A 24094-nucleotide genomic window follows, 5' to 3' on the forward strand; every position below is an offset into this window, starting at 1 on the left:
CAGTTGTGCTTAACCTTAGAGCTTAGGGAACATGGAATAGTCTGAGAGACACACCCAGGGCTGCAGACCAATCACTGTAATTAAGACCCCATAGCACTGTGTATAGGGAGCAAAACTGTTAGCACCAGCTTTGTGGTCACAATTCGCTTCTGGTAATTACATTCTGTCTAATAAAACTTCTCTTGCAGTTTTAACGAGGTAAGTAAGATGTTCCTTGTTTTTCCATTTTAGAAGCTTCTGAGTAGAATGGCCTTACAGTTGTTTCCTTCCTTGCCAAGCCCCTAGGTGGATGAGATTCAGTAGTGGGTAGAGTGCTCCTGTGTTTGTGTTAACCAGCTTAACAGAGGGGGGAGAGATTTAATGAATTAATAGTTGTCAAGTAGTTTGATATCTTAAGATGAAAGGCAGTGCAGTAGTATAAAGCATTCATATCCAGGCTCCATCACAACAGGAACTCAATTAAAAAGTAATTCAATTTCTTATCTGAGTGTTTGAGTACAGACCACTGTTTTGCTGAATGTGGCAGACACCCTCGAGATCCAGCTGAGACTGATTCTGAAATGATCACCTCTTCTGCCCTCTTCCCTTATTTCCTTGCCATACTGAGACTGACAAAATCTGAGAGATGGCATATAAAGCCACAGACCATAAGGCAAAAATAATTTTCTATTGTTCTTGAAACCTAATTTTTCAGGTAAAATTTGGCTTTTGAGTAAATATTCACCATTTGGAAACAGAGAAATTTCCAGTAACAAATTTCATGATGGTCTCCAGAAACGGCCGCTAAGTTTTTCGAATGTAGTTTTACAGATAAAGCCACCAGGGAAATCCTAAGCCACTAAGCATGATGCCTGCATTAGTCAACATGAGCACTATGACCACACAAAACAAGAGATGAGGAGGCTATGATATATGCTACTAAGGGCTTGTGATACACTGCATAAGAGATAATACTGCATCTTACAGACATCTCCTTGATACTTGGTACAGATGAATATAACCTTTCTTCTGCATGTTACTTGGGTTTAGGTCCATGTAAGGATAATAGGTCTGGATTAATCACCTAGATCAAGTTATGCCCTTAAAAATCAGAATATCACCACATATTCCAGGGTAGTGGGTTTATGTTTACTGGCATGAGAAATATTGTCACTGGGCACTTGGGAAGGCAAAGTTAGGGCTACTGAACACTAGGATGGACTGTCTTGTATGGTCTATATACTCTTAAAAAGGCTAATTTGAGTCTACAATTCTCAATTCTGGATATCTCGCAATCTCCTGCACTTCTCCCAGTACAACACTAATGCACTCATCCACACGCATTTATCAAGCACTCCAACGTGCTGGCTACAGATGATGCAACCATAAACATGGCCATTAAGGGCTCTGTCTTTAGGGCTCTTACATTCTAGTGGAAAAAGAAACAAACAACTAAATGAAAATGATTTTTGATTACGATAAATGCTAAGAGGAAAAAAATAGAACAAAGGGAGAGTGGCTACTTTAGATAGGGAGGTCTGAGTCAAGGAAGCGTGTGATGGCAGGGCCTGCATCAGTCTTGTTCATGGTGGGAGTCAGCACCAGCACAACGCCTCACGCATACTAAATATCAAATACATAATGGTTGAGTAGATAAAGGAATGAATTTGGACCTCCACATTATACGAGATAAAATTGCTGCCTCTATCCCCACCAAAGAATGTCTCCTCTCAAATTTGGGATGGGCTTAAATTGTAGAACAGCACTATTCTAAACTGCTCATTTTATACTAAAGAAACGGAGGGAAGACCAAAGAGTTAAGTGACTGACATTAGATTTTGCAGTGAGTTGATGGCAAAGCTAGCACCATATCTTTTTCTTTTCTTCAAACCTCTTCTATTGTCATGTGCTTCTGTAATAAGAGACCCTGAAGGAGTTCTTGGAGTCATAAATAAGCATCAATGATAAACACTCACTCTATTGCAAAATCGTGTCTTTCCCCTTACTTTTTAGTTTACAAGTCAGCTTTCTATTGCCACCTTTATTTCCAAACTGGTTTGTTACAACTTTCCTCAGCAACCTTCTCAATCCTGCTGATACCTACGACATGTGTCAAAAGCTTTCTTTCCCTCTCTGATTCAGATCAAAAACCCCACACCAGATTTTCTCTTGCAGCATTCATGTGTCTTCTGTTTTCTTATTTATGGCCTCACTCACTCACTCATTTGCTCGCTCGCTCACATACTCACACACCATCTACCAAGTGCCAAGCACTGTGTTAGGCACCAAGTATACAAAGACATATAAGACACTGACCCTGCCCTCAAAGAGCTCACAGTCTATGATCTGTCTCGAAAATGGACCATCGTAATAGAGCAAGTGCAAAGACTGAAAGGTCTACAGTGTATTAAAGAATGGAGGAAAGCACCAGATCCAGCCTGGGGAGCCAGGGAGGACTCCCAATAGATGATGATCCTTAATTAAGCTTTATAGGAGGGATGGGGGGAGCCACATAAAGGGGGAAAACTGTTCCAAACAGAGGGGCTAGCCTGAGTCAAGGCATGGAAAACAGAAACAGTACGTTTCCTATAATTTGGTGCTGCTAGAACACAGGGTAGAAAGAGAAGGTGAAGAGTTCCTCTAGGGGGCAAGATCGCACAGTATTTTATATGCTAATCTAGCAAGCTTTGAAACTGCCTTATAGACAACCTGGAGCTAATGAAGGGTTTTAAGCTGGACTATGAAACCATCAGATTTGTGGCTTAGACTGACATTCAAGTAGTAATGGATTTGTAGGGACAAAAGACAGGCAGGGATACCAGTCAGTATGTTTTCCAGTGGTTCACATGAAGTAATTTAACACAAGCAATGAAAGAGAGATTAAGAAGAAAGGATGGATGCAAGAAAATTTAGGATATAAAACTGGCATGACTTGGTCATGGAACATAGGGGTGAGAGAACAGGAGCACTCAAGGGTGACTTCTAACTTTCTCACATGGTTGACTGGTAAGATGGTAGTGCCAACAACAGGAGAGCGAACATGTAACAAGGACCAGAGATGCAACACCAGAAGCGGACCCTAATGTACACTATGGACTTTGGGTGATAATGATGTGTCAGTGTAAGTTCATTGATCGTAAGAAATGTACCATTCTGGTGCAGAATATTGATAGTGGGGGAGGCTATGCATATGGGTGGTCAGGTGGGAACTCTCAATACTTTTCGCTTAATTTTGCTGTGAGCCTAAAACTTCTCTAAAAAATTAAGTCTGTTAAAAGGAAATAAGACCAGAGATGTGGGGAAGATGCTGAGTTCAGTTTAAGATGCATTGAGCTTCTTTGCTTGTGGGAAACTCAAGAGGATATGTCCACAGCCAACATCTGGGTATTTGATAAGACTCAAATAGACATCTAGGACAAAAGTGACAGATATGGAAGTTCTCAGTTTAAAGGTGCTTCTGTTATCTAAATTTTCTTGAATGAGGCAAAAGCTTGTGAAACAGTGAAAAGGAGGGACTGTACTTCTAGCAAGGATAAGAGAGCCATGGGTGTGCACCTCGGGGCTGCCAGGAGAGCATGGGGTGCTGGGTCCGCCCTGAGGAATCATTATGTTTTAGTTGTTCCCCTGCAAGCAGAACCCTTATGGGTCATATTTCTTCTTCCCTATCTTTGGAGTGCAGGTGTACTCACACCCTGGATATTCTGACTGTTGCATGAACCAGATGGTTAACATGTTCCTTTAGCTAACCAGCTGTATGCATCCCACGTTTGCTAAAACGTTCCATTTGTTCCTGAGGGGAAAACAGAATGTGACTGAAGTAGGTTCATAGGCTTCACTGGTGTACTGAAATCTGAACTTCTGCAGTTTTTAACCAAGGCTGTGTGCCAAATTATCATGGCACCTTTTTTTAAACCCTTCCATTCTGTGCCTTCCCTGCTCTTCCCACCAGGAAACTTTGATCTTGGTGAAAGAGGGTTTGATGCAGTGGAAACCTAGGCATGTGTGTTTTCAAAAGCTCCACAGATGATGTGAGAACTACTGCCTTTAGGAACCTGAGCCTGTCCTATATGGTGCTCGCCAGGTCTGGTCTGATAGCACTAAAAGCTGTCTTCCATCTATTGGCCAAAGGCATCTTTCCAGCAATGCTTAGTGATCTTACCCTGTTTATTTTGCTATTTTGCTTCATAGCACTTACCATCATTTGACATTATATTATGTATCCATTTAGTTGTTTATTAGTTATCCATCTCTCTCACTAGATTGTAAATATCCTGAAAGGAAAGACTGGATCTGGTTCACTGTTGTATTCCAAACACCTAACATGATGTCTGGAATGAAGGAGGAACTCAATAAATAAACTGATCATTGAATGAATCTTATTTTATCTGCTAATGCCTGTTACTTAACAGGGGAAGTTCCTCAGCTTTGAAAGGGATGGTTCTCTTTTGATCTTTCAAATGCAAACGAAAACCAAACACCAAATTGAAATGTACAAACCTGTTTAGTATAGATAAAATCTACCTACCTTAGCATAGTCTAATCTTCCTTTCTCTTGAGCCTAAAATAGAAAAGGAGAAAAATTAATTTGTTAGTTCTTTAAAAATTATTTAGTGCTTCCATAACTTCTGCTTCTCAAAGAATAAAAGTTAACTCTTTCCTCCTCTCTTCTCTCATATATATCTATAGTGAACTATAGAGATATACAGTATATAAATATATACTTTACCATATAGTATACATATAAAACTTTCAAATATTGAAAAGTTGAAAGAACAGTACAAACACACTCTATCTAGATTGGACCGTAGAAGACATCAGGACTCTTCAACTCTCCATGCTTTAGCAGGCATCTTATAAGCATAGAGCATCTCATACATAACCACATGATCACTAACAAATTAAAAAACTAGCAATAATGCCATATCATCTAATATAAAATGTGTATTCAAATTTCTCCAATTGTCCCAAGAATACACTTTATATCTTTTTTCCCCAAACCAGAATTAATCAAGAATGACACATTGCAATTTGTTTTTACGTCTCTGAAATCTAGACCAGACCCTCCTCATTTTTCATGAAATGAAAATAAAAACCATAACTTTTTTCATAAAAAAAAGATCATTGACTTTTTGAAGAGACTAGGGTAGCTGTCTTATAAAATGTTTCTCTTTGGGGATTTGTCATATTATTTCCTCATCATGTCATTTAACTTGTCCCTGTCTTGCTTGCAAACTGAGAGTTGGGTCTGAAGAAGCATGCTTAGGTTTAGGTTAAACATTTTTGGCAAGAACCTTAATATGAAATATCATGTACTTCACATTGCATCAATACAGGAGACACAAAATGTCAGGTTGTACGGGTCTTAGTAATGCTATAAATTTGATCACTTGGTTAGGGTGGTGACTATCAGAAGGTTCTACTGTAGAGATATATTTCCTCCTGTATAATTAGTAAGCAATATATGGGGTCAATTTTTTTGACTTTCTTTGGCATAATTTTTATTTTGTATTATATCAAAAAAGACCCCCACATCTACTCCCTACCCTTACTTGGAATGAGGATAGAAGGAAAAGATAAAGGAGACATACTGTATGAAGCCAGATTTTATTTCAAAAAATATTTAGTTATTAAAAAACAATTTAAAATCAACACATATACTCAGAAGTGTTATATATCAAATTTTAATATAATAGAGACAACTGATGTACTAATCTTTGCTGGTAGGTCAGTTCGTTTTTTGTTGACTTTGGAATAAAACTTCTCCTGCCACTTCAGAGAACAAGAGCCCTTCAACTTATGTATAGGTTTGGTCTTGAGACCATTTTGTTCCCAAGTCTAAAATGACACTATATGGATAATAAACACGAGCAGATTACTTTCATGAGAGAAAAGAAGGTTTATAACAGTGGTCCTGACTCTTATTACTTGTTTACAATCTTTAAAAATTTATCCAAATTTTAAAAATTTATCCAAATCTCTGAATTTTGTTTTTCTTATTTTCATACTAAGCAACTCGTAAGTATCATAATAAGACACTGCTCCTATACAGCTGTTGACATCATAGCAAATAACTCTAAGTTAAAATTGTGACTTAGACATTGGCAATGAAACAAAGGCCTCAGCAACCAACACACTATAAAAAAGAATTTGGGGTTTTCAATCTGCTCTTTGAAGATTTTTTGCAGTATTTTCAGTGAACTAAGAAGAGTTTGAACTTTCTTTTGAGAAGAAACTAAGTCAGTTCTTAACAGAAACATGAGTCAGTTCTTATAGAAAATTTAAAACCAAGAGTATTCTTCTCTTTGTTCAGATATTTTATGTTTACTTGTTTGTCTGTTTCCCTATGGACATCTTTTCCCAAAATAAAGCAGTTTTGTCTATAATGACAGTCCCTCTCTCCGGCTGTAACTTCGGCAGGAGGGGTAGAGAGCTTTGAGCATGTCTGTATAGTGCAATCGTGACCTAGCTACCCACTTGGATATTATGCAAATGTGAACTGGCCTTGATCCTATGAATAATCCATAGCTTGTGACCAAAATTTCAGCAGCAACATTTCACAATATGCTTAATTTTTAAGTTCTCAAACTTCTAGCTGTCTCCTGAGTTCATTTAAGGTTAAGAGATATCTGACATCAAAGCTGATGCTGTGGTGACAAGTTTTCCACTTCTTCAATTGTTCATCCTTTTCCTCATCGCCTGCTGATTATTATGGATTTCTCAGGCACAGTAATTTTCAAGTGATGCATAAACTGAAAGCCCTACAGAATTGTTCCTATTTTCAAAGAACTCATTCCTCTAAACATCTGCCATCTCCTCCCCACCTTCAATTTTGTTTCTGTTCTAATAGCTCCTCTTCATTCTAGGTCTTTCAACATTCTCGTCTTTCAGTGTTTAACACAAAGGACATGTTAAAAGTGTTGAAAGTGGTATTTGTTGTTAAGATAGGAAGTTGAGGAACTTTTGTATCTTAAGATTGCAAGGTAAAGTGTGGAGAAACTATATAATTTACAATGACTTAGGGTAGACTTTTGCTTTTGGATGGATTGAGCCACTTCCCAGTTTGTCTCGTGAAAAAAAAAAATTCAATAGCAGTTTTTTTCAGGTAGTAAGAGAGAATGTAATGCTGTTTAGAGATAAGGAAATACAGAGTAGTCCTATTACAAATTTTTATAAAACGATTTTTCCCATCACATAGTTTGCTTATAAACTAATCATCTTAGAGACTTCTAATATTTTTAAGTACTTGTGCTTAATTAATCATGAGCTATTTCAAACTCTCTCATTTTTTATTTTCCTAGCTTGGCCACCACCCTTTCACCCGTAGAGATATACTTTGCTGGGGAGGATGACAGAGAAACACCATTTATGTAATCCGTATCTGTTCAACATCAGCTCTTAAATGTTTTGAAAGCTGAGAGATGAAAAGCCTACATAAAATGACAGCATGATTACTACAGCCATCATAACCTGAACAGACTATAACTACTGATACACAGCTCGCCTGAATGTCCTTTTTATTTTATCATGACAAACATTCTAATTCTGAGACCATTTCATCCTTGACTGCTTTAGCTTGTAAATAAAAGTATCGTTTATTTTATAAAACAAATATAAATATTTAAGTTTTTATAGGTATACTGTATAACATATATTTTTGCAGCTGCTATTTTGGTTAATATCGACATATGTCATACCACACACCTAAAGTATACACTCTGATATAAATTTTTTTGTAAGCTCTAAAAAGCTTTTAGAGCTTACAAAAATGTAGCAAATTAGAAATAGATGCAAACAATTTACTCTTATACATAAATAATATTTCTCATTAAACATTACCCATTCTATTTATTTTTGTAAAATAGTTAATTTGGGAGGGGCCACAGTTTCTATTTACTTGATGGTTGCCCATTCACTAAATAATTATCCACTGTGCAGTTACTATGTGTCAGGCACTGTTTAGGCACCGGAGACACAGCCATGAACAGAACAGATAAAAATCTCTGTCTTCATGGAGTTTATATTCTAGGGGTCACACAGTCTTGTTTTAGATAGGCTTCACATACAATCTCCCTCTATAACTTAAGCTCCATGAGAGCAGGGAAATTTTCTCCTGCTCACAACTGTATTCCATGTCTAGATTAGCACTAGTATATAGAAAATTGGTCAAGAATATCTGAATTAATAGATAAATGAATGCTTCTTCTTTATATGTGTTGGTTATATACTGTCTATCCAGGAAACTTATAAAGCAAAGTTTACTCTCTCCTGGTTCTAGGAAAGCTGTGTTTAGGTTCAGAGTCAGTATGTAGTAAATGTGGAGCCATTAGCTGGTGCCTTAAAAATAATTTTTACCCATATTGAACAATACCATATTTTTACTTTATTACCCAGATTTTATTCATAAGTAGACTAAGGAAAGTAATCTATAGAAAACAAATTCAAAGAATTCATGAAAATCAAACAACAAAAGGATAGAATGGAGAAGAATGATTTAGTAGCCTTCTCACAGATGTAGCAGTTTAGTGTAATTAAGTGTCTCAACCTTGAAAGCAGTATGTTGAAAGGCAGAGAGTCCAGAATAGAAGTCAGGAGACCTCAAGATGCACACCTCAAAGCCTCAGGTATTAAATAGGCCTTGTCTATGGAGGAAAGCAAGTGGCTAAGATCTTAACTGCGACCACTCCAAGAGCCACTGTGACTTCCTGGGAAAATAGATATGCTGGGAAAAAGAAAATATGGTTTCTATTCCATAATAGGTTAATATCTCATATATTTTAAATTAAAAGATTTTTTTATGTGGGCCTTCACCTTCTCATCTGTAAAATAGGAGTACTGGGCCAGACCAGGTGTTCCCAAACACTGGGCTGGCTGTACCAGAATCATTTGGGCAGCTTGTTAAAAACGCAGGTCCTCTGTACCCTAGCCCTGAGAGTCTGATTCCTTTGAGGATCACTGGTCTAGCATATGTCTAGTGTCCTTTTCGATTTGTGCTTCTGTATGCATCAGTGTCTATTTCAAAGGCTAAAAGAGAACAACTTTATAAACTCCTTAAGTCTCAAGGAGAATGGAGTGCTGTAACTTTCCCCTCTTTTTATGACATCTGCCACTTATGTATATTTCTGGCAGAGCAAGATTTTATTAAAATAACTTTCTCACTGGGGCCCAAAATAGGCCTATATAAAATAAATGCAGAGTGTATTTCAACAGCCAGCACTCCTGAACCTCTTCCTGCCACACTGTTCATCTCCAGAAGCCACTGCAAATTCTGCCATACACAGCAATTCCCTGAGGGCTTCATTACTGGGGTCTTTAAAAGGGATTCACTCATCTTTTTGCCTCCTCCTGTAGGTGTACTTCTTGTCAATCCAGGTCATGAGAAAAGAAAGTAATTTTTCTCAGCCTTTAGCAGTTCACAGAGAATGTGTGGTTTGAACCTTGTTTCATCTTAAAAAAAAGTGAAGTAGACAAGATAGTGTGCCAGTGCTCATGACATTGGAGGCCTCCTCAGACAGCAGCAGTGAGTACTGTAAAACAATATTCCATATAAAAGCAAAAAAGAAAAAAGAAAAAAAGCCAGCACTCTGAGAGGATGCACAGAGGGATTAATTCCAAAGGTTTATATGCCAGTCTCTGCAGACCAAAGGCAGATAGAGTACCCTGTTGGTAAGTAATGGATATACAATGTGGTCTTTTACTTTAAGAAACAAATGCTTTTTTATAAGTCAGGTAACAAAGAAGGATTGGATGACATAAATGAACTGTTTCCAATTTCCAACTACTGTTATCTGAACTTGAAAGCTGGGTATGGGGAAACCTTTTTCTAAAAGCAGAAAACTAATATTCTACAACAAGGAGTCCAGAAATTGTCAGAAACTGATCATCTCTACTTATCATGTTATTCTTCCCAAATGCTATCAGCTATATTTTGGAATAACAGTCATTTTTTAAAAAATTCTTTTTTTAAACCTTCAAGGAAAACTACCTTTTCCCTCAAACTATTTAGTTGAAAGAACATAATAAACATCCATTTACCCTCCGCCTAGATTAACCAATTGCTGATATGTTGCCTTCTCTCTACATGATCATTGGCTATTTGAGAATAAGTTGTAGACATCATGATCCTTGATCCTTTGAGCATTTATCTCCAAAAAACAGAACGGTGTTCTCCTACATAACCACAAACCCATGATCACATCCAACAAGTGTAATATTTACTATAATATTTAAGATAAAATCCACATTCAAATTTTCTAAGTTCAACCAATAGTGTCCTTTAGAGCTGTTTTTATTCCAAGATCAAATTAAAAATCATACGTTCCCATTAGATGTCATGGCTTTCTAATCTCTACTAATCTACAAGAGTCCCCATACCACCACTTTTTCTGTCTTTCATAATACTGGCATTTTTTAAGAGGCCAGGGCTCTGCTCTGCAGAATGTCCTCAATTCTGGATGTCTGATTGTTTTCTCATGATTAGATTTAAATTAAAACATTTTGGCAAGACAGCTATATAGATGATACTGTATACTTCCCTATTACATCAGGAGTCACACAATACCAGTTTGTCTCATTATTGGTGAAACTAAGTTTGTTCACTGTATTTAATAAGTAAGTAAGGTGTTTGAGTCCATGTGAATATTTGGTTCCTGTTAACCATTTATGCAATTGTCTTAACCAATTATCATTAATGATCCTTGTTTGAATAAAAGATTACATTGGTAGCTGCAAAAATGACATTTTAAAGGTAGTTCAGCACTGGCAGAAAATGATTAGTTCTTTTAGAAAAAAATAGGTCTTACTGAAAATAAACTCTCTACATTTGCATTGGTAATAAGAGGTGGAGTTTACATATAAAGAAGAGGTTTGTTGGGGGACAGAGGAAGGAAAGATACCTCCATCCTCATCCCAGAATGGTTTGGGTATAATGCGTGTGGGTTTAAAAAGGTCACAAATCAGAAATATACTAGATCTGCTAGCTCAGCAATTGAAACAGCCAGTTGAGTTTTGGTTTGATAGAAGAAGCAGCCTTATATTGTCAGGCTCTCCAGTTACAGAGCTGGAAAGGTATCAGAATATGAAGGCAGGTCTCTTCTTTGCTATTTTCACCATTCTTGCCTGCTAATAAGAAGGCAGAAAAGGCATCTCCAAGAAAGTCAACATCATTCAGAGCTGGACTGCTTGGGTACCTCATTTTGCCATCTCTATCATCTGAGAAAGCTAATCTTTGGAGGCAAATGTGACTGTCCACGGAATTAACTTCCTCGTATTTCCTTCCTTTGGTTTACTGTGAAAAGAGGAAGCAACAGACAGGTGCAGAAGGCTGTGATGCCTAATTGAAACAAGAGGAGGGGCTTGTATTATCTACATAGTAAATCTCTCTCTGTTCAAAAGTATTGCTATCCCTTTGCAAACCATTTTTCTTGCTATGCTCTCTTGAAATCTGGAAGAGACACGAAGTTTAAAGTTGCACAGTTTGACCAAGGAAAAAAAAATCTACCCAGATCATAGCAAGGCCATGAGCAAGAAAATCAGGCTGATAGTGGAACTGAGTTGTTTCCTCCAGTGGCCAGGTCTCAAAGTGATAGCCACCAAACTTGATGGTGTACCTCGAGCTCACCAAACTTAAATTACACGTTTTTCCACTTCACTTTCCTATTTCTATTTTTTAAAAAATTTTAATTAGTTTCAAGTATACAGTACATTGGTTAGATATCTAAATAGTTCATAAAATCACCCCACAGTTGCTCCCTCCCTCCCCTGACCCTCCGCCTAGCCAACATATTAATACTAACTGCATTCTCTATGCCGTGCTCCCCATTCCTGTGACCATCCATCAACTACTAATTTGTACTTCTTTAACCCTTCACCCCATTTTCCCAGGCCCTCAAACCCCTCTCCTCTCTGTCCATCACCAAATTGTCCACTATATTTGTGAGTCTGTTTTTGATTAGTTTCTTTATATTTTTTAGATTCCTCATATAAGTGAAATCATATAGTGTTTATCTTTCGCTGTCTGACTTAAATACCTTCTAGGTCCATGAAAGCAATATCTCTTTCCATCCCTTTCCTTTTCATATGTAGGGGTCTTGTTTTCTTATCCTTTCAGCCACTCTATCTTTTGGTTGGAGCGCTCAATTCTTTTCCATTTAAGGTACTTATTGATATGAATGTAGTTGTTAACATTCTTTATTCTTGTTTTTGATACATGTTTTTTTTCTTCTTAAAGAAGTCCCTCCAACATTTCCTGTAATACTGGCTTGGTGGTGATAAATTCCTTTAGCTTATTTTTGTCTGGGAAGCTCTTTATCTGTCCTTCAACTCTAAATGGTAGCTTTGCTGGATAAAGTATCCTTGGTTATAAATCTTGGGTCTTCATCCTGTGAAATATTTTTTTGCCAAGCCCTTCTGTTCTGTATAGTTTCTTTTGAGAAATAGCTGCCAGTATTATGGGTGTTCCCTTATAAGTAATTAACTGTTTTTCTCTTGCTGCTTTTAATATTCTTTCTTTGTATTTAACCTTTGGCATTTTAATTATGATGTGTCTTGGTGTGGGCCTCTTTGGATCCCTAATGTTTGGAATTCTCTGAGCTTCCCGGCATTTTTTGTCCATTTCCTTCACCAGGTTAGGAAAGTTTTCCATCATTATTTCTTCAAACAGCTGTTCAACATCTTGATTTTCTTCAGTTACACTGATCAGATGAATATTTGGACTCTCAATAGTGTCTCATATGCTCCTTAAATTATTTTTATAGTCTTGGCATCTTATCTCTTGCCGTTCTGATTGCATGTCCTTGGCTTTACGGTCCTTTAGATAAAGTATTTGATCCTTTTCTTTATTCACTTTGTTTATTCCTTTGTTCAATCCATTTAATATACATCTCGTCTCAGATGTGTTCTCTGAAAACATCTCCAGATGTTTTCAGACTGGTTCCCTTTTATAATTTCCATTTCCATTTTTATGTTTTTTATCTCTTTGTTGGAGTTCTCTATACTTCCCAAAAGTTCATTGAGCATCTTTATAACCAGTGTTTTGAACTCTGCATCTGTTAGATTACTTGGCTCCATTATATCTGGATCTCTGTTCTGTTCTCTCATACGGCTTCTGCTTCTTTGTCTTCTCATTTTGGCTGCCTTTCCGTGTCTGTTTCTATGTACTAACCAAAGCTCCTAAGTCTCCCAGTCTTATTAGTGTGGATTTGTGAAGTAGGTGTCTGTCCAGTGGCACAATCCTGAGAGTAGTTCAGCTGCAGGCCAAATTTAGCCCAAGCCTCTACACCTCTGGAGCCACCTGTTAAGATTCAGCATGCGATCCTCAAAAGGCCACACCAGAAACCAAGGCCAGCTGCCTCCTCTAGTGAGTCTCAGCAAGGAGCACCTGACTCACTGAGGTTACACCTGGATGTGGCTTGGGTGGGGCCTGAGTTGGGGGAGGCAGGGTTTCAGGGAATCCTCTCGCTGAGTGACCTTTTATCCAGTCTGATGACCTCACGGCAATGGCAGCGCTGTGTCCACACACTGGTAGTGGGGAGGGCTAAACAGGGAACAATGGATACCGCCGGCACTTCTGTACATAGCGAGTCTCACCTCGGCCCTCAGTCTGACTGTCTCCTTGTAAGTCCCTGGTGCCCCCTATGCACAGCTGAATCAGCACTGGTGCTCTGAGTGAGCAGGTCCGTCACCGCAAAAATCAGCTCATGGACGCGGCCCCTTTAGAGGCGTCTGCCACTGTCGCTGCCTCCGTCTCATTTAGCCGCTCCAGACCGGACAGCCCTGCGTCCTTGCCCTGTCCTACCTTCTGCTGTTGCAGGGTGCTTTCTTGGATTTCTCCCTAGTTGTATGGCTTGTTCATCTCAGGCGATTTTTCCTTGCTGCTGCTCCTTGTTTCTGTCACAACTTTGATTTAGTTACCAGAGGGATGAACAGATCTATCATCTACTCCATTTTTTTTCTTATCCTATTTTGAGACTCTATCATCTACTCCATTTTTTTTCTTATCCTATTTCTATTAATGGTACAATTCTACTTGTCATCCAAGTTCAAAATCCTGGTTTTGGCCTCTGATGGCCTCTCCTCAATGCATATCTGCTAGCTTCTCCCTATCGTATCAGTCTTTAGTTCCTATACAATTTCCCTCTGCAATTAGTCTAACACCAAACCTCTTTACCCTCCTATTCTTATTGCCAACACTGTGACTGGGACTTTTCTCCTGCACTTACTAACAAATTCCTCCAAACCTCCTACCGATCTTCTCTCTACTATCTCTTGTACCTTTCATCTTATGTAAGGTAGCCTCCTTAAAACATATTTCAGACTTCGACATTACTTGGCTCAAAAACTTTCAATGTCTGCTCCATGACTTCTGAATCAAGTTCGTTTTCCACATGCAAACATCCCAAAGGCTTTTTAAAAAATTGAGGTAAAACTCATGTAATAAAATTAATAATTTTAACCATTTTAAAAGTATAATTCAGTGGCATTTAGTATTCACAATGTTGAGCAACCATCACCATTATCTAGTTCCAGAACATTTTTGTCATCTTGCAGCATGTATCAGTACTTCATTCCTTTCTATGGCCAAATAATATACAATTGTATGGATATACAATATTTTGTTTAACAATTTATCATTTGAATGGACATCGGGTTGTTTCCATTTTTTAACTATCGTAACTATTGCTGATATGAACATTCATGTTCATGTTTTTGTTTGGGCCAAAGTCTTTACATATAGTCATTATGTACTATTTCAGATCAATTCTTCGTCTGTCCCTATACTGCCCCGTGTTTTCCATATTCCATCCAAATGATAACACTTTTTCCCTTTGAATACACTAGACACTTGCCCGTCTGCATCCCTTCATGGCTTCCATTGCTTAAGAAGCCCTTCATTTCCATCTTCATTGTCAAGATCTTCTTCTTCAAGGACTATCTCAGTACCTACTTCGCAAGCCCTTCACTTTCCCAACTGGGTATGAACTCTTTCCTCTGAGCTCCCCAAGTGGCCTCAATTACAGTATTCCTTATATTAGTGCATTTCTCTTATCCCCTCTTTATGAGGCCGCAGACAACCTGTAGGCAATTTGCCATATCTCCTGTAGTGAAGTACTTTGTTTCCTTAAGTGAAAGAGAAAACTAAGCTTAAGAACAATTTTAATTTAGGTGATATCTAGAACCACTTCACAGTCTTTGTGGTTTCACACATAGTCCTTTCAAATGCCCACACTGTGGTAGAGGATGTTGTCAATATTCTTCCTTTTGAAACAACTCAAAATACCTTAAGTAATTAGAATATAATGTGGCATTTATGAGGACTCTCTGAATGTGCATTTCCTCTTCTGTTTACAAACATACAAGTGTTATGTTCATGCACACCAGGGTTGCCTAACAATCTTTGTTTCACTTTTTGAATAAGAATAGCAGGGTATCTAGGAACAGGTGAATTATAGCTTAGCATTGGTAATGTGCAGTGCACTTAAGGTATTTTATGGCTCGTTATGACAGTGTCAGAATGTCACAAGTCTAAGTGACATTTCAGTACTTTCAGAAATAACCAAGAAAATATAATCATAATTCTTATTTCTTCAGGTGACTTAGGATCATTAAAAATAAAGACCTGCAGTAGTCCCTGGACTCCCTGAGAGAGTCAGAGCTCTGTGGTTCTCTGAAAGATTCTACTTCCTTTTATTAGGAATCAAAATGATAACTGAGTAACGACTTCACTTCTCTAGGGCGAATTACCCATTCACTATCCATGTTCTTACCTGATTATTATGTTTCACCAGTTACAAATTTAAATTTAAAATTAAGATAGGGAGAAATCTGTAGAATTTAGTATGGAGACATTGCTCAACAAATATTTTTCAGCTGTTACAGGTCTGGCTTGCTGCTCTAAACTGCCGCTGGTGAAAGGGTATGTGCTGTGTTTGTGTGTGTGTGTGTGTGTGTGTGTGTGTGTGTGTGTGTGTGTGTGTGTGTGTGTGCGCGCGTGCACGCGCACATGTGTGCTTACGGGTGTGATGGAAGAGGGCGATCTAATCTCAAGATTTTAGGGGGAAAAGGGGAGTTGCGGAGGCGGTAGAAGGGCCTGATATGAAAAATTCCAGAAGTGCTCTTCTTCCTGGCTTCACAAGGATGTTGAACGGGCACTAAGGGTGTGTCAGCTCCTCCTCCCTTCCTTGTCTAGTCATTAATTCTCACTTTCCCCAAATAGGAAATCAAAAGGGTAGATGGGACACAAACCTTTCTGGGCAGAGCAGAGAAGTAATTTCACATGTGATAATAAGAAATCATAGGTGACTTCTATCATTGGGAGCAAGACTTTTCTATTTCTCAATGTCAAAACTAGTATTAAGCTTCTAATAGAGATATATATTTTTCTTGTGATGCATCTTTTGCCTAAGAGACCTATTTCTTAGATTTATCTGAGAGCTGAAAGGGACCTTAGAAATGATCTAGTTGAAATGGCATCACTTTACAGGAAATAATAAAGAGGATGTGAAAGAACGTGATTAATGTTATACAGATGCTAGCAGAGCCCAAACTAGAATCCAGGTTTTCCAAATCTTGGTTCTCTATGGGCCATTTCTACTATACCAACTCGACTCTTTCTATTTAACAAAACAGGGCTGCTGCCAAATAGCTCACCCTGCGTAGATGACACCATACATACTTTTTGACAAATATTAATAGGGTTACTACTCCAAGTAAGTCACTATGCCAGGTATTATGGGTAGTTCAAAGGTGGACTCACTATTATCCTTAAGGATCTTACAATGGGGGAGGAAAGAACTGCAAAAATGCAGAGGAGGTAAACATCACAAAAAATTGGAAAAAGCACTAGAAAGAACTACTTTCAAGATTAATAAGCGACCTCTTTGAGGTTTAGGATAGACTGTCCCTCTCGAGTGTTATGCAAATTGTGTCCCCTAACTCATTCACAGAGCAAGATCATTATCTTACAGAGCCTTACGTAAACATGAATATTACAATATAGAAGATTAAAAAAAACTCAAGTTAGGAGTCTTTAACCTGAAGAATGCTTCCCCCTGCATGGTGGAATCTAACGTTTCTTATTTGCTTCAGAGAAATTCATCTTCCCTTCATCAGTGACCCTGTTCATGGCTTAGACATGTAGATGAGAAGGGCCTCAAGTCAGTGGCCAAGCAGAGGCTATTTGGATATCCCTTTGAATGTAAATCAAGCTGGGGATAATGATTTGGGACTATTTCACCAGCTGTTTAGGAAATCCTGGACTCTCATGTTGTCTACATTTAGAACATTGTATGCTTGCAAAGAAACTAAGAGTTAAATATGCCCATTTTTGGTGAAGCTTCTTTAAAATTCTTATCTATGCTACTCTTATATGTATACGTATATATGTGAATAGCCAAGGGAGAGTTGGTAGCTTTCATTGAACATATTTAGTTGGATCTTTTCGACCAAAATGTAAATCTGCAATGTATTCTAATGTAACCCAATTAGAGCTACTAACACCATCTGTATATATATTTTCAGTTCAGCTGTCGAAAAACACACAAATACTCCCTAGTAATACAATATTCAGTAGTTGTGTGATATTTCATTGTAATGTATTTCATTTAATCTTTTTCTATGTTTAAATTGACCAATTTTCATTTTCTTCCTTTTAGAATTAATATTTTACTACATATTTTAATATGGAAATCTTTACCTACATTTCTGATATTTTTCTTGGGATAGATCATTAGAAGTGAAATTACTATAAAAAAGTAATTTCTATAAAAAAGTATATAAATTTTTAAACTAAATGTTTTAAAATAAAACCAAATATATGTATAGTATTTAAAAAGTCAAACAATATAAGACTTCTAACAAAACAACCTACCCTGTCTGTCCTGTCCCTCTTTTTAGTTGCTTGGAACATTGTAAGTGCTCTTATTGTTATTTGTTATTCTTCCTTTCATATTTTCTTAGGAATTCCTAGTTCCTAAATTCTATCCCTTTCTCTTTCTTAGTTATTCTCCTGCCTTGACAGAATACATCAAATGCTCCCTGAAAGAAGATGCTTGGAAGGTAAGTTTTTTGAGAACATATTTCTCTCTTTTAAATTGCCTTTATTTAACATCGCGCTTGATAATATGACTGGCATAAAATTCTACGTTGGAAACAATTTTGAATGTTGAAGTAAACTCTATTGTCTGGAAGCTTTCAGTGTCACTACTAAGGCCATTCTGATTTTTGATCCTTTGCAAGTAGGGTTTTCTTTTTCTTTCTGAAAATATTAGGATCTTTTCTTTATCCTCACTGTTTCAAAATTCATAATGATGTGAGTGATTTGATGTAGGTCTTTTTAAATTCATTGTTTAGAGTATCATTTCAATTTGGAGACTGAGGTCCTTCAATTAGAGTTTTTCTTTTAAAAAATTCATTGTTAATTTTCTCACCTCCATTTTCAGTTTTCTCTTTCTGGGATTCATAATAAATATAGGATCTTTTGCATTGGTCCTCTAATTTTCTTATTCTTTCTCTTCTATTTTCTATTGTCTTTTCATTCAAATTTCTGGGAGATTTTCTCATTTATATTTTCCATTCTTTTCATTTAAAAAATCCTCTTTCATACTTTTATATTTTATACAGCTGATATCTTATTCTTAGATTGTCCCTTTTTATATACCACCTGTTCTTATTTCATGAATTTAATATCTTAATTCACTGAATATACTGATTAGAGTGCTTCTGAAAATATCTTTTCTTGCACTATCACTATTTCCTCTAAGTTCCCACTTATCAGTTTGCTTTTGACTCCTTCTTTTATGGCATAGGCTTTTCTCAAATGGCCAGTAATCCTCTATGACCTAATCTACTTCAGTTGGATATTCTGTACACTTAGACACTCTGAGGCTTGTCAACTGGTAGACCTCATTTTAGGAGGGCTGGTCAAAGACATGGCATGTTTACTAGGAGAGCCTCAAAACAGCCACATCTGCAGGTCGTCTCACCTGGGGCTGACAGTCTCCCCAGAAAAGAATCTTTTCGTTTTCTACCTGTGAATACGAGAGATTTTAAGCTGGCCGCCAACATTTTGAGAGGAGGGGTCGGAGAGGGAAATCTTATCTTCTGAACGTAGACATCACCTAGGTTCTCTCTGCTCTAAGTGTGGTGGCTCTACCCCCACCCTCAGCTGTGCCTGTTTCCCCATGTCGAGTCTCAGATTAACCCAATCTATTAGAAGCATGAAGTTAAACAAATTCCATGAAGCTTTGTGTAAAAGGGCAAGAATTTTTGTACCAGAATTTCTGGATTAAAAGAAACCAAAAAAATTCCCTCTTGTCTTCTACAACTTCTCTCCCCACAGGAAACTGGGAAATGAACCCAATTTAAGCCCCTTTACCCCTCCCACTTAACTATGGTTTTTTTTCCTTTGATAATGCTTCAGAACTTGAGGATTCTGAGTCCAAGTTTGTTTTAAAATAACCCAATGAGCTAACAGACGGAGCTCCTGGAATTCTGCAGCTTGTGCTAGAGTCTACAGATGGGAAATTGCCGTCAGTTAAAGGGTGGTGCTATTACCATAGCCCAATTTTTGAAAGCCTTTAGGAAAAAAAAAATCATCTGAGTTAATTAGCATTCACCACAGGCACTAGTTTTGTGATGCAGTATTCTACGAACTCAGATAATAAGAAAACAGTATTGCAGTTTCTAACTTTTAGCTAACATTTTACCTCTTAAAAATATAGATTATAAAGTAAGAATTTTACCTGTTATATGAATAAGCTCTTACATGGCTGCTCTATATGGCCGATGTCTTGGGTCAACATAAAATATGAATTTTTTCCTCAAAACAACTAATACTACTGGTATCTAAAATAGGAGTAATTTCATTTTACCTCTCCGATCTGCTTAATCCACAAATCTCTTCCAAGAAACTCCTGATGTAAGACTACTGGAGCTGAGTTTAGATTAAAAGTCGTGGAGTCACTGGTCTTTTCTTTAATAAAAGGCTGGAGATCAGAATTTATCTAGAAGTAGTCAAAAGAGTTAAATCAGTGAAATGCATATACATCAGTATGTTTTAGTCACACACAGAAAGCATTGAGTAATATAATGAAAAAAAGCAGCTCAAGGAATGCAGTTTTTAGATGTACTTTAATAAGCCAAAGAATAGTTCATACGATTAACGATAATCTTTAAAAAATTTTAAAATATTTTTTTTCCTGTACATATTCCTTTTTCTTATTTGGCAGCAGCCTATATTTTATTTTAAGTTCAAGTTAAGAATTTAGAAAAAGATTTAATTAATATAATTGCTTAGTAAACTAATCTAAGATTTAATAAAACGTGTTTAAAAATCATCTGGAGATATTACATATATAAGTATATATTTCCCCCCTCTTATGACCTATTTAAGTAACACCTGAGAAATACATACTAAATGTAGTTTTAAAATTACATATACACAGAGGCACCAAGATAACAGCTTATCTCGGAACATTTTATATTTCATTATGCTCATTTAAAAGAATCGGTTTTTAGAATTAAAGCTTTCAAATTTACTCAGTATATTTCTAAATTTCATTACCTTTCCACAATTTGTTTTACATAAGGAACTATAAGGAAACTGTAACAAAAATGCAAATATTCTTCCCTCTGTGAATGGTAACATTACAAGTTATTTAAAAACTGCAGGAGTTCTTTCAAGAACCCTTTCAAGTAGTAAGAAAAGATAAACATCACAAATATGATTAAAGTAAGCTGTAGCTTTCCATCAAAATTACACAGTACTCATCAATCATATAGCTTATATAACAATCATCATCTATGACTGATGGATTTTAAGCACACAATAAACATTTTTTGAGATATAAAAGCAGCTTATTAACTGGCGAAAGATTTCTTATATAACATTTTAGCTATTTAAGTACTGCAAAAGAGAAAGGGCGTGAAAATACCTTATGACTCATGGCCATGTGCTTCCCATACCGAAACGCCATATCCTGAACTTCAGCATCATGGTTTGCTAATTCCATTGCAGCTTGGCAGCTCTTTGCTAATAAGGCACCGTGAGAGAGAAAAGCCCGCTCTTTCCAAGCCGATATTCCAATGTCATTTGTGATATAATTTTCCTAAAATATGCAACAAAAGCCAAGATAAAAAAAGCATTGAGAATAATTTAATTGTTTGGCTTTTGAAGAATAAGAGTTAAGATATAAATTATTCAAAACATTCAGGCTATTGCGATAAGACAGAACTAAAAGATGAGGCTGAACCTCAACTGTACCCAAAGAGAACTAAGGATGGGAAACTGCTTTTTTAGGGAATGAAGAAAACATGGGGGGGAAATGCTGAAGCAAATTTTATATTCAGCTAGAGAACTTCTATTAAAATATATTTATAGAATAAAGCAAAATCAGAAACTTGGACTTCTAAACTAACTCCCTTCTGTATTCACAACAGTTCTGAAGTGCTAATATGCTAAAAGGCAAGAATCCTATTGCCTTCAACTTATATGAAAATGTTAAGGGCATAATAAAGGAACTGCATTCTCTTATAAATAGTTAAATAGAAAAATCAGAGAGGAGACAACCTATTACAATGGAGTACAATTAGATTACATTATCCATCAAACTTTATTTTCATAAGACGAAACAAGGAGATAAGGGAGGATATAACTGTAGTTTATTTAATTTCATTCTTTTAAATTATGAAAATCATTGTAAGTATACCCATACCTACTGTCTCTCGATCAGTGATGTCCAATAAAAATTCAATGTAAGCCACATATGCAATTTAAAATTTGCTATTAGCTACATTTAAAAAGTGAAAAAAGGTGAAATTAATCTTAATGCTATATTTTGTCTATCCCAATATATACAAAATATTATTTCAATATACAATCAATATAAAATTATTAATGAGATATATTACATTTTCTATATGAAGTTTTCAAAATCAATGTGTATTTTACACTGACAGCACATCACTAGCCACATTTCAAGTGCTCAGTAGGTACAGGAACTAGTGGCTACCCTATTGTATAGCTCTGCTCTAGGCAGTGAGCTTTCTGAGGACAAGAATGATGAAGCAAATATATAAATGTTCATTTTACAGTGTTTCTTTGAAACCTCAAACTAACTAGAACCCATCAAGAAAGATTAATTAACCCAAATACTTTACTTTCTGTCGCCTATATAATTCTTCTTCCATCATTATTTGAGGACAAAATAAAAAAAAAAAGAAAACTTAAAAAGGGACCATTAAAAGTTCAGCTCAGATTTAGATTTAGCCCCACCTCTTTCACCAGGCTGAAGGGAATCTTCAGCCCATTGGTCAGATAAAATTCTCAGCTTAATTTTATTAAACCTTTAAACAAAAACAGAGTTCTACTTATGACAACAGTTACAAATATGCAACATAGTATTATGTAATAATCAAAAATGCTACATAGGGGAGAAACAGTGCATAAAATTAAGACCTGCCTTACAAAATATTAGGCATAAATAAAAACATTTAATTTTAGAAATTTGAGAATGTATTTTAAAATGTGAAAAGTTAATGTATTAATAAGTCTAAAATAAAAACCATATCACTTCTCCACATATACTAAAGTGGCATTTGACAAAATTCAACTATTCTTGATGGGAAAGAAAAACATTGAATATAATAGGAACAGATGTACCTTTCTTTAATATGACAGGTGTGTGTATGCATGTGCATGTGCACACATATGTGCACATACATGCCAAAAAGCCAGCAAACACTTTTGAGAATCACATAAGATCTTCTTCCTAAAATCAGGAATAAGACAGAAATGCATACGACGCCACCTCTACTTAACGATGTAACAGAAGAGGCAAGAAAAGGACAGATACATAAAAATTAGAAAGAGTTTGACGATCACTATTTGAAGCCAATATAATCGTATATTGAGAAAAAACAAGAGATTCAACTAAAATACTACTACAAACAAGATGATAAATCAGTAAGGTAGTAGCATATAAAATTAATATAATTTATAATTAATGTAATAAATGTATTAACCATAGCTTTCATGCATAAAAACTAAACAGAAAATAGTATGAACAGGGTCTTTTCTTCCATTATAGCTATGAAAAGAAAGATTAAAAAGCTGGCGATAAACTTAGAAATGTACAAAATTGATATGAAGAAAATGTTAAAATACTACTGAAAGTACAAAAGTAACTTGAATTAATGTAAAGACATTTTTTGTTTAAACACAGTAAGAGCCAACCTCATAAAGTTACTCCAATAAAACTAACTGCCACCCCCCCAAACCACACAAGCTGATTATAAAGTTCGCAAAGGAAAAAAACAAACAAGAATAGACAAAAAAACCATGAAAACAAAAACAGTTGTGAGGAGGCAGTGCGAATAGGGACAGTGAATGATGTCTAGCCCTACCAGATATTATAACATGCTATAAAAAATTAAAAATAAATTTTTTTTAAATGCATACTTTTCAGACAGACAATGGAACAAAACAGAAAGTCCAGAAATCAACCAAATTTAGATACAGGAATTTTCTTATATTTTAGGGAAGAGTTAGACTTTTCAGTAAATCATGCTGGTACAACTAGCTATCTGGAAAAAAAATACAGACTGATCTGCATTTTACACCATTTACCAGGATAAATCCAAATGGCTAAAACAAAAGCAAAACAATCAACCACAAAAACACAGACACTGTTAGAAGACAAAAGACAACAAAGAAAATCATTTTCATTTCTTATCACAGACAAATGGTAAATCTCCCTTTGGTAGGCTAATAGTAGACTAACCCCCCACTCTCCCCCCACCCCCAAAGATGTTCACATCCTAATTCCCTGGAACCTGTGAACGTTACCTTATGTGGCAAAAGGAACTTTTCAGGAATGATTAAATTCCAGATCCTGGGATGGAGGGATTAACCCAGATTAACTAGGTGGGCTACTATAATCAAAAGGATCCTCATAAGAGGGAGGCAGCAAGGTCTGAGTTAGGAGAGGTGATGACACAGGAGAGAAACTGAAAGATGCTATACTGCTGGATTTGAAGATGGAGGATGGGGCCACAAGCCAGGGAATGAGGGTGGAAATTAGAAAGCGTAAACAAATGCATGCTCTCCTAGAACCTCCAGCAG

General features: G+C 36.5%; 1 protein-coding gene across 3 annotated transcripts in view; it reads right to left on the reverse strand.

Annotated features, from left to right (window-relative positions):
- PDSS2 (decaprenyl diphosphate synthase subunit 2) overlaps nucleotides 1-24094 on the reverse strand; it is a 212876-nt gene that overhangs the window by 17827 nt on the left and 170955 nt on the right. For all 3 annotated transcript variants that reach the window (XM_025042420.1, XM_006926049.3, XM_025042421.1), the window contains 3 exons: nucleotides 20907-21080; nucleotides 19845-19976; nucleotides 4505-4537 (listed from right to left, as the gene is read on the reverse strand). In XM_025042420.1, coding sequence (XP_024898188.1) covers nucleotides 4505-4537; nucleotides 19845-19976; nucleotides 20907-21080 — 339 coding nt within the window. The remainder of the gene's footprint in view (nucleotides 1-4504; nucleotides 4538-19844; nucleotides 19977-20906; nucleotides 21081-24094) is intronic.

This window comes from Pteropus alecto, unplaced genomic scaffold (assembly GCF_000325575.1).
Source record: "Pteropus alecto unplaced genomic scaffold, ASM32557v1 scaffold79, whole genome shotgun sequence".
In the NCBI taxonomy this organism is placed as follows: Eukaryota; Metazoa; Chordata; class Mammalia; order Chiroptera; family Pteropodidae; genus Pteropus; species Pteropus alecto.